Here is a 12044-nt window from a genome sequence, read left to right as displayed (position 1 = left end):
TGCTGAAAAATGGTCACTTCCACCCCCTGCACAGCTGTTTACTTCTGGCTTCTGTGCTTAAACCTGTCTCAAGAGCCTTGTTCCTTGCTTCAAATTTCTTTCCAGGTACTACTTAACAGCATTATTTACTCACTCTTATTTCATATTCATTCCCTTATCCCTACTACACAGTTGTAGATGTCCAGGTCTTTCATAACAGAAAAAGACTTCTGCAATCCTAGGCGTCCACGTATGTTTCAATATGAAAGCTGAGCTTTACCTTAAATTGCTAACTTTAAAAATAAAGTATCTTCTGCTTCCTTTTAGCAAAACTTGGCTGCAGAAACTCCCTAGAGGCAAGTATTTGCAATTTTCCCTTAATTTGCAGCTACCCCTCCCTTGGCAGCCTGCCAGCATCTCCTCCTCTGACCGCTTGGGACATTGGCACAACAGAGTCCACCCAACCCTCGATAAAAGATCACCATTTTTGCTATTAATAACCAACCCTAAGTTGTTCTTATCTGCCCACTTCTACAGCTCTGCACCACTGTAATTAATGAACAGCGAAAACTCTACCCACAATTTTTTCAGCCCTACTGAATGCATTCTGGTGAGTGCCTATGAAATAAAATTGAATTGAAAAGCTGAGGACTACAGTAGCCTCGTGTTGACAGGTCACTCTGATTCCAGGTCAAAGCAGACTCTATATTTGGCTACTTTGATTATAATTGCTTGCAGAGTAAAAAATAAATAGCAATTATCTCATTGTCACACAAGAAAAAAAGACCTAATAAATGAACCAATCCTAAAGTAACACTGAAAAACAAATTATTTCAAAAGCAATCAGGAGTAGTAAAATTCAGTTTCCAAGATTGTTTTTAATTGCCAACAGTGTCAACATTAATATTCTTCCTCTATTGGATAATACATCCCTTTTAGTTATGAAAGCATTTAGCAAACGAAAAATGTCAAACTACAATTATGCAAGGCTAAACTCAAGGCTGTTTTCATCACCAGTCTGCAGTGCCACAGCTGAAATCCCTAATTACAAGGGTCATCCACACAAGTCTCAGTCCAGCCCGTGCATCTTGCCTGCTGTGACAGTCCCACGGATTTAAGGCCAACAAACAAAACAGATGAAGTGTTTAGGGGTGTGATGAAGTTAATCCTTAAGAGGATAGAGGAATTAGTTTTTCAAACTAAATTCAAAGCTACCGAACAAAAGCAAAACAACACAAAAACATTAAAACTTGCAGAAACAGCACTCCATTTAAAGGGTTTACTTCGGTGGATTTTCAGTTTCCAGGTACTGCCTTTGCCAGCTGAACCTGTACCACGAGAAAATAAAGTACTAAACGGAGGATTATTTTAGCTTTTTCAGACAAACTCAGGTGGTCAGGATCCACCTCAGCACCGCACATGGATTTATTACCCATCGTGTTAAACCCAAAGTAGCTAAGCCTTGCAAATCTCTCAGTGCTGTATTTCCTCCTTCCAAGGGCACGTTTCATGGCTCCTTGACCTGGGTTAATAAGTCTTTATTCTCAATAACAAGTGAGACTGTGGAGACTCCCTGAACTGAACCCAGGCCTCCACTCCTGACATTTCAGATACCATGATGAATTGTTTGGATAACATCCTCCTCAGCAGTCAGCTTTCCCTGCAAATTTAGTGTCCTTTCTGTAGCCTCCACACACTTCACTTTCCACAGTTCTTCAAAGAAAAATTTCAGTTTTCACTTGAGTTTCTTGGTGACTTTTCTTCCTTTTTGGCAGAAGGGCAGGGAAGGAATGTCTGTTTCTTCTGCAAAGGGACCATCTACCCAAATAACTGAGCATTACTGGGCTCCAGTTCTGGTAGGTGCAGAAATGGATCAAATAATTCTTATACCAGAGGGAGTTTCTTTAGCCAAGTTTCCTGAGTGCCTGTAGGTGTCTGAGTCATCACCACCAAACATCACCTCCCCAGGTCTTGTTTTAGTCCACAGTCTATGAGGTTGGGGGTGGTAAAACACTGGAACAGGTTGTCCTGGAAAGGGTGGTGGATGTCCCATGTCTGGAAATATCCAAGGTCAGGTTGGACAGGACTCTGAGCAACCTGATCTTGAAGATGTCCCTGATGTCTGCAGGGGGGCTGGACTAGAAGAACTTTAAAAGTCCCCTCCAACCCAAACCATTCTGTGACTCTATGATTCTATTTCAACCAAGGTTTAAGAGCAGGACAGTGATCCCTTAGATGGTTACACTTCTGCAGATTCCTTGAGAATTGACCCCCGGAAAAACAGGAGCAATTATAAGTGTCCCTGAAAGTGTCTCACATACAGAGAACCAGAATCCTTTCAGATGCTTGGGAATACAAAGAGGAGAAAAACTTGAAAAGAAGCTCCAACAGAAGAAAAACCTTAGACTGGCACCTACAAATGCTAAGGCACCTAAGTCAGCCACAAAACACAACCCTCCCTTAGTATTTGGGGAAGAGCTTCTTTATGCAATTCTGCTTTTTAGGTACAGAAAAAGGCCCATTTCCAAAGCCCCAGCTGAGCTTCTCCTCTTCTTCCTGCTTGCCCAGCTCTGTGCTCCTTAAGTCTAAGCCTAGAGCAGGTGACAGCAGACCTGGACTTCCCATTAACACAGTGGAAAGCAATGGATTAAAAAAACCTGCTGGGGCCGACTGCTTCTCCTTGCTCCACTAAAGAGCAGGATCCATGCCACAGCACACACATGTCAATTATCTCACACGGAATGACACACCAGAGCCCCCGTTCCACACGTCCAACCTCTCCAAGCCAGAGACAGCCCTGCTGGCACCTCCTTCTCCAAAGAGCCTGTGGCCAGCAGCCAGCTGAAGCAGCCAGAGGAAAAAGCAGCTTTTTGACTTTTTTCCCCTCAAGCAAGGGAGGATGAGGCCTTAAGCGGCTGGTTAGACCCATCAAAGAGCAATGTAAGGCTTTCACGCTACTCAAACTGAAAATAAAGCTCATTTTCCACTATGCTTTTATTGGAGAAGTGCAAGACAGAAAAGATACATTGCCCACTGCAGTCAGGATAAAGCAGGCAACAAAAAAACAAACTCCAAGCCTGGAGAAGCTTTCAGGATCTTAAAACATTCCCCATTCCAGACCAGAACTTGATTTAAAAAAAAAAAATAGAGAAAAAAGAAAAACAAAAGAAGAAGAGAAGGGAAGAACATAAAGAGACTTTCTCCTCTGAAGAGGAGGACATAAAGGGAGTTTCTCCTCTTGAACAGTTGGGGTAGGAGGGGGATAACAGGACAGCCAGGCTGGTCAGCCAGGTGCTAAGGGCATTCATTTACAAGCAAAATGGCCAAGTAAGGTTTAACAGATGGATCTTTTTCACTTGGCTCAGGAACTTGAATCCTAATTTCTAGTATCTTTTCCTGACCCCAGCACCCATTACTCTGGGGCAGTTCTATTCGATCAAGACCTCTGACAAAAACAACACAAATTTTCCTATAGGGAGTATCTGTATTGATAACCTGATCCTTAGAAAATTCCTAAAACATCCACAAACGCTATAAAAATGTATTCACATGATTCAGCTTATGCTTTCACTCAAATGTATCCCCCTGATGGCTCTAACAAACTGCAGGTTTCTCTCCAAAACCCCTCTCTAAATTTGTTTAGAAATCTTTCAGCCAAACTCTATGATTAGTTTTCATCCCTTAACCTTTCCAGTTACTCAAGGCATGAATATGGAATGAATTTATGGCATTCCTACCCCTTAATGAAATGCAAAGATCCTGCATGAAAAAACACGCTCACAGATTTTGGAGTGAGACACGCACACACAGTACTTGTGAGTGAGTGACATACATAGTCAAGTAAGAAAATCCTGTCATCTGTAATTCATACCCAAGACTTCAGGTATCAAAAAACTGCACTCAAAGCAGCTGGTGGTCTCGTATTACCGCGCTGGCTGCAGCAAGCTCTTCACATCTCATTAACGGCGTAATGAAGGCTCAATCAGGGATACAGCCTATCAAGACTGCCAAGCACAGGCATACAGAGGCCAGAGGAGAAAGATCAGCTTGTACCAAGGTTTTTATTGTGTAGATCTCAGAATTGGGAAAGAGCTAGTCCTGCCACAGAAAATATTTTCCAGTGAGCAAACGGCACACGGAGACAAAGATCAAACTGTCAAAGTGCTTGGAAGGCTTTGCACAAGGAAGGTGGCACCAAGCAGGTCACACACATGGCTCATTTCCACAGGTGGGGCATCAAACCACTGAAGCAATTGTGGTGCTGAAGCCAGAGGCCAGAAGAGTGATCAGGATGGGGACATGCATGCTTGCACTGACAACCAAGTGTTCTTTCAATATGTAACATAATTAGCACTAAACGCAGCAGCTTTTTTTCTCATGTATGTGGCAATCATTTGTAATAGCGCTTTATAATGTTCTCTCGACTGATTGTATCATAGAATCAGAGAATAACAGGTTGGGAGAGACATTAAGGATCATCTGGTCCAACCTTTCATAGTCTACACAGGATGGACCAGCACTCTGTCCAGCCAAATCTTATCAGTGTCCTATTTTGGGGCATCCATCTCTTCCCTGGGGAAATTATTCCAAAGGATGATCTCACCATGAAAAAATTTTCTCTTCTGTCCAATCAAAATCTCACCCATTACCCCTTGTCTTTTCCATATAACTCTTGGGAAAAAATGAGTCGCCATCCTATCTGTAGCCACCCTTTAAATACTGGAACATGGTCATAAGCCTCCCCTGAGATATCTGTTCTCAAGATTGAACAAACCCAGATCTTTTTGTACACAATTTATACATTTCCAAACAGTTGGCACTGATGCATTCAGATAAAATCCACAGAAGAAAGGATGCTGGAAGAAGAAATTAGTACAAAGTGGGGTCCAATACCCAACCACTGATGAAACAACAACAGCACCAGCAGTTAGCCTGCTGCTCCCCATCCTGCAATCCATGCTGGGGTCCCAGGTGGGGTCAACAACTCCTTGGCACATATGTCCATAGACAGCCCTGCTCCAACCATCTTTAGCCTGCAGACTCTCAAGAATCCTTCCATGGCAGCTCAGACCCTGCCAGAAACGTTGTTTCTGCAAACTCCCCTGCCCTCAGTGCTGCTGTCACTGGGCATCTGCTGCTGTCAAAAAAAAAAGAAAGGGGATTGAACATACATGTATTTTTCCTTGCTAGGTGAGAGAGCTGAATCTGCTCATGGAAGGACTGGTGCAGCCCCAGGGCCAGGATGAGGTATGAGGTGGGAGCAGGCAGCTGCAGAGGATGAAATCCAAAAGACACAAGTAGGACCTGGGAGGATGAGCCCATCCCCACCTCATCTCAGATCACCTTTAGGCACTGCTCACATCCTCCTTGAATAAGAAGCTGAACAGTGCTGGCACACAGGGACAAGGACTACAATCAATGAACACTGCCTGCATGGGGTCTTTAACACCCACAGAAATCGATGGCAACACCTTCCTACCTCAGCCCCTGTCAGATTATGCTTGCAGCAGTAATGGAGGCGCAAATACGAGGAGCAATAGATGAGCAAACTGCTAATTGTGGAGCTTTCCCATGTATTCTCCGTGAAATTAGCAGCGAGTGCAGTTCACTGGGTGCCTAACCAGGCACAAGATGCTACATGCACGGCGATTGCTCACTGCTAAAGCTGCTTACTTTCACGGGGATGTGCAGGAGCACGTTACCACCCACTGCACACACATTACTTGAAATTACTGCCCTGAATGACGGCATGTGAATTTGGATTCAAAACAAAACCTGAATCAGGTCTCAAACCTTACCTAGATTATGAAGGGGAAGTTATATAAAGTCATTCGGTAACTTGCACCCTGTATTTTGCCTTTATTTCTATTATTATCAGACCTTCCTCACTTTTGCTTCATGTGGCAGGAGATGAACTGGCTGTGTACAGCCCAGTGTGGGAAGGACAAGGCAACAGCCAGCAATCATCAGAATGATAGAAACACCACGAAAGATGATAAAGTATTTGAAGTGGTATAAAAGGGACATAAAAATAAACTGCAGAGGGAAATTTTGCACCAAATAATGTTATTTCTTGAGAATGAACTCCATTATATTTGACTGTGACAGTCTCCTGAAAGAAATGGTGCACTTCTTTTTGAGGAACTGAGAATCAGAAAGAGCATGTAGAGCGTGGAGAGGATGCTGGGATGCTGCATGGCCAGGAAAATGGACAGACTGATGCACCCAATCTCCATCTCTGAAACTGTGATCTCACCTTAAAGCACTTTTATCATGGAGAATTAGAAAGAAGTAGTTTGCAAAGACTCAAACAGTTTTCAGCTTAAAGCCTCTGCAAATTAATACACTTTGTAAGAAAAAACAGTCAAATGTAGTGTTTATTCTAAGCACTTTACTGCCTCAGACTCATTAACCCAGTACCTTACATGCTGTCTTTGTAATGCAAATTTGCTAAAATACTGTGCTTTTCATAAAACATTCATACAGACAAGCTCACACTGCTCAAATACCAATTCTAAGTGGAGCAAAATTACACTTACTTTTTCCTAATATGTCAGCTCTGCACCTAAGTCTTATCTGCACAAGCAGTGTGTGAGAAACCTTCTGCTGCTGCTGCAGCCACAGTAGCACAAAGGTGGAAGATTTCCCAAAGCAGCTGATGGAGGCAATTATAAACTGAATTACCACATGCCAAAGCCAAAATAAAAGACTTTGTAGAAGTTACCTACAGCAGGGGTTTTTTGAAGAAGAGAGATCATTACAGAGACGAGGAGAGATACCCTGCATTTAAGGAGGACAAGCATAGCACATATTGCACCTGTTTGTTGAGCTCCTATTTAAGAGCCACCTGCCCTGCCTGCAGTGCATCTCCACGAGGGTTTGCTGGGCATCCTCACAGCAAAGCTATGGCCAGCTGAGATTCACAGGACAAATTGTACTAAACCAAATTCAAATACACAGGATAAATGAAGGAAATTTTGTGAGCTTTTCCTCCTCCCTCCACACGTACCAACTACTTTTCTTTCAAGACAATCTATAACTGTGCCATCTCAAATCAAACTCTGAGCAACTGCTCTCATCCTGTATTTAGTTTTGAAAACTACCATTTATTTTTCAGGCCTGAAGAAGGGCCTGCAAACCTGGAAAAATCTAATTTTCTCAACTGTACCAGTTGGTCTGACAGAAGAAGATACTACCTTCCCAGACTTCCCAGAGCTATGAGGCAGAACTCAACAACATTGCCTGAGGTGCCAGAATCATCTACACTGGTTTTCATCAGGTTCACAGCTACAATGTAAACGTGAGGCATCTTAACAAGAGGTTGTCTTTATTCTGCATAATAACATGACAACTGCAAGCCAGGTGTACTTCCCAGCCTGTCTGCTAGACCTGGCTCCCAATCACCCAAAACACATCAAGGTTCCATTTCTGCTCCTGAGCACAGATGACTTCCCGAAGGAAATCTGGTCCCCAGGGGGATGATGCACACATCACTGGGATGCACCCACATCACACAGGCACTGCATGGCAAGGGCTTGGAGGCTGGGGACTGCACCCAGAACAGCTACCCTGCAGGACAGGCATGACCAAAGTGAATTGGACTTAACACGAAACTTTTAAATTGTTAAAATTAGCAGAGTCACAAAAACAGAACAAAACAAAACAACTAAGAAATCCACCAAAAAAACCCTCAAACACCCTCCTCACCACCTAAAAAAACCTCCAAATCTAACAAAGATTGGGGCAGATTCCATAATCAAAATAAAACCAAAACAGTAATTTTGCATATGAGCTTCATAACATGTTAAGAAAGTAAGTACTTGTTCAAACACCTGCAATGATTTCTCAGATGAAGAGAGTGAACATACTGAAACCTGCTTGGTTTCGAAATTCAGTTCATTTGGCACATCCTCCACTTTTGCAAGAAAACAAACAGCAAAGGCAGACAAGCCACAGCATGAGCAGCCCTGCACTCTCCTGCCCACCTGCCTGGAGCCCGACTCAGAGGAACCTCCCTGGCTACACCAGCTCAGCTTCATCTTTACCCTCAGTCCTCAGCCTGTCCATTAAAATGGTCAATAGCAATGCCAGCTGAGAAACATCCATCACAGGGAACTCCTTTTTACAGGTCACTGGCCAACCAGACAACAACAGCTTCTAGCCATGACTGACCTCTCTTCGACACGAACCGCTGATTTCCAGGAGAAAGACAAGCTATGAGCCATCCATTTTCTTAATCGTAATTAAAACAAAACCAAAACCACTCAACTGCTTCTATATGAAGTTGTTTGTGCAAAATAAAAACATGCAATCATCCTGTTACATTTCTGGAGACTGAACACTAACGTAGTAAGAATCTGAATGCGTTCAGTTAGTCTACTGTTGAACAGAAATCAGCAGCACAACAGTTTGGATAACAAAATGTTCTGCTGCACAGATCCCCAAGTAAGCTGACAAAACAGATTCAGATGGGTGTGTCTTATGATGGAAAAATTAACTATGATAGAGAATAAAATGCCCCTTAGATATGTTGTTTTCAAAGTCATTGAGATGCAAAAGGAATTTTAAAAAATGCTGTCTCCATAAAGTTCAAGCACATATATGAAAAAGCAAACAAACCTGCCTGGATTACTGGCTGTTTGCTAAACTGACTCTGGCAAAACTGGCTTCTTTAGTTCATCAGTCCTGCTCCCACTGTGCTATACAGAGCTGTATGCAGCAGACAGATCTGGGGGTTTTAAGAGAAGTGGAGCAAAACCAGCACAAAACACACTGAAGTATGTTTCAAAGAAAAAAGCACAACACCAGTTATTTCCTCTTGCAAACATTTTAAATGTTTGCCATTTGCAGCGATTCTCAGAGACAGACTGCATCATGTTTGACTCCAGTAAAATGTCTCCTGAGAAAGTCTGCCTTGATCTAAGATTCTCATACTTGGGTTTTAATTTCCAGTCATATTTACAGGAATCTGCTTCCTCCAATTTCCTAATTGAGAGTGCATGGCTCGAAATATGCCCATCAGCTATCATATGACTGCAAATCAGCTTAACCAAGAGATACACATTCTCAGGCTTCAGAAAATAATTAGGCACCCCAGATTTCCTGCAGCTTCCAGAAGAGCAGATGTCAACAACCACATCAACAACCAAGACCACTGGTCCCATCTAGCCTCATAGCTCCTGTACCCTGATGTTTCAGTGATTCACGGAATTGCTACCACAGTAACCAACAAGATACATGGAAATGACACAACAAACCCACAGCTGGCTGCATGTGTCCAGTTTCTGCTCTGAGCTGAACTCCTACTCACCAGGCTCTTGGTCCTTCGTGGATATGCACTCTTTGATGGACTCTGTTATGCCAAGACTAGCAGCAGTGGGGAGTGGGCCCAGCAAGGATTCCAGTGCAGGGGGTCTTGAAAGAGTTTCACTTCCATTTCTGCATTCCCCATCTTCATTCCCTTTAGCTCTATCCTTATCATTAAGTTCATCATAAAAGTCCTTGTTTAAGTGATTAGCAGCTGCTTCTAGCTCCTCATCTTCTGCCTCCTCCTCCCCAAGTATGCTAGAGGCATTATCTTCTATAGAATCTGTAAGGGGAAAAAACCCAACAGATCATTGCATACCATCTGTTACAAAAGCTAAATAAATAGAGAGGCGTTCACTTAAGGAACAAAAATCTTTAGAGGAAATCTGTAAAAGAAATACACAATATTTTAGTTCAATGTATGAATACATGGAATTTCCAGATGCTCTTCAAATTCATTACCTTGAGTATTAAAATGTCTTTTAGTGACTACAATCATCATTTAAAATAGAAGCACAGTCTTATCATATTAGGTAAAAGGGCTTTGGAGGAGAAGTCAGCTATTTCCTGGTATAATTACAAATTAAAAATAGCCAGTTCAACCTGCACAAAGCCCTTCCATATGGGAAGTCAACTGGGGAATTTGGTGACAGAAGGGTCTAGATACTGGTCCGCTGCACTTTCAGTGATGAGAAGAAACATTCTCAGGTGACACTGCCAAGCTTATACTGCACCAGGAAGAAAAACAACTGAAACCATTAATGAACTATCCCTGCAGTGAACAATGTGGTTGTTTTGAAGACTGATCTATGAACCAACTATTTGGCAGAGAGAACCCCAGCACAAGAGACCTCGTACTATGCAAGCATATATATGATCACATTTATCACCATAATGTTCATACACTTCAGACTGCCAGATCTAACTCGATACTATTTAAGGAGCCATAATACTTTACAGACTTACCATCTTTAGTGAAATTTGCAAATACGCCTTTTGCTTTCGGTCTACTGTTTTCTAATTCAATCTCTATTTCATCTTGGTAGCTCGATATTTCTCCTGTGGTGTTGAAATAAAAATAAAACTCAGCAATCATTGATGTAATATTGAAGAAATGAGTGATATGTTACTCTAAACACAACTTATACCTTCAAAATCCTCCAGCTTTTTTGATAATGCCTTCTCAAGCTGAAATGACAATAAACAAAATAAACATGAAATTACTAAAAAAACATACACAATTTTGAACTGTTTGTGAGCTGTATATATAGAGAGAGAATGGCACGGTATTTCAAAAGCATAAGCAGGTTTTGAATCACCACTGAAATTACTTTGTAGTGTCAGAGAGGTATGACAGACAGGTCTCAAAATACTGACCGATTTCAAATGTTATCTCCCCCATCTCTATACTTCAAAAGCAGCCTTCGCTCTGGGAAGCTGTAAATAAAAGGTCTCATTCTCCTGCAGTCAGACTCTGACTGTGCCTGTAGATGTGAGAAGCACAAGGACAGTGCTGAGACTGCAGTGGCCACACCAGACAGAACACACTGGTGATGGCAGAATGAAGCTCTGACCTACAGCTCTAACCTGGCTGGTTCTTCAGAACATCCCTAACACCCCTACAGACCTTTAAATGACAGCAGGGTTAGAACAAGCAAAAATCTAACAAACCAATAATGCAAGAATTGATATGATAGCAGTAAAATCTTCTCCTCTGCTGCCAGCTTTAGTTCATGATTTGTACAGAAATTAAGCCACATGAGAACTAATCATCCAGCAGTGTCGTTAAAGTAAATGGGTTATTGTTTTCACATCTATTTAAAAAAAGTTCTATGTAATGGCAATTCTCCTAACCATGGGTATCACCTTAAAAACAGCACATGGTTTCTGATCCCATGACATTTCTAAGTGGGAAACTATCCCTTTGCCAACAAACAAAACAAAATCTTTAGTTTAGTGTTGTATGCACTAACGTTCACCCTTCTCTCAAGAACCTCAAACTAAATGTAACTAAATCTTACCAAAGGCTCGTCAGTTAGGATTTAGTATTAACTGATTCAAAAGGGAATGCACAGAGGGAGGAGAGAGGAAAGAACCATAGAGAGCATTCAATTTAGAATTTACCTGCTGTATCTTCAATTTTTTTTGACCAGCTGTAAATGAAGGAGGATCACATTCTTCTTCCAAGTCAATCTTCATAAACTCATCTATGGTCAGCTGACTGGTTGGTGTATCTTCAAACTCTGTCAACCTACCAAAGCATACAGCATATGACCAAAACATCTCTAAGAACTCCTTTGAAAGTAACAAAATTTACAAACTGCCAAGCTATGGAATAAACATGTCATCCTTAGCAACTCTGGCTCAAACACAGACTACATTAAAACTGAAGTGCTACTAATTGTTTCATCTGCTGCAAAGAAAGTATCTTTTCATATTCCAAATTAGCTTTTGATTTATTAGAGTATGTAACACACATTTTTTTTGATGAACGAAGACTGAACAGAAATACTGCAGCCCCTACGGTCAATTAAGTATAGACAAAAGGAAGACAAGAAACATGGCTCATTCCTCCCCTCTCCTTGCTTCTGTTATCAACAGCAACAACAAAATGGATTCCCCAAATAAAATATCTGTCATCATAGTTTAGGAGTGTGCTCAAAAATCTTCCTGATATGTCAGCATGATTAATTTACACAAAGCAAATGTTAAAGTAACATCTCTTCAGCAGGCTGGAAGAGGGACAAGAAATAATCTTC

The 12044-nt window shown here is 41.8% G+C and overlaps 1 protein-coding gene across 2 annotated transcripts in view; it reads right to left on the bottom strand.

The window, feature by feature from the left end:
- The window catches only part of BRF1 (BRF1 general transcription factor IIIB subunit), a 170540-nt gene that overhangs the window by 62416 nt on the left and 96080 nt on the right, over positions 1-12044 (bottom strand). For both annotated transcript variants that reach the window (XM_085061172.1, XM_085061171.1), the window contains exons 8-11: positions 11410-11536; positions 10434-10473; positions 10252-10344; positions 9290-9568 (exon numbers count right to left, since the gene is read on the bottom strand). In XM_085061172.1, the coding sequence (XP_084917298.1) occupies positions 9290-9568; positions 10252-10344; positions 10434-10473; positions 11410-11536 (539 nt within the window). The remainder of the gene's footprint in view (positions 1-9289; positions 9569-10251; positions 10345-10433; positions 10474-11409; positions 11537-12044) is intronic.

Source organism: Lichenostomus cassidix, chromosome 5, assembly GCF_008360975.1.
Source record: "Lichenostomus cassidix isolate B80296 chromosome 5, HeHo_3.0, whole genome shotgun sequence".
NCBI lineage: Eukaryota > Metazoa > Chordata > Aves > Passeriformes > Meliphagidae > Lichenostomus > Lichenostomus cassidix.
The sequence above is the reverse complement of the archived record's forward strand: the minus strand, read 5'-3'. Positions and strand labels throughout refer to the sequence as shown.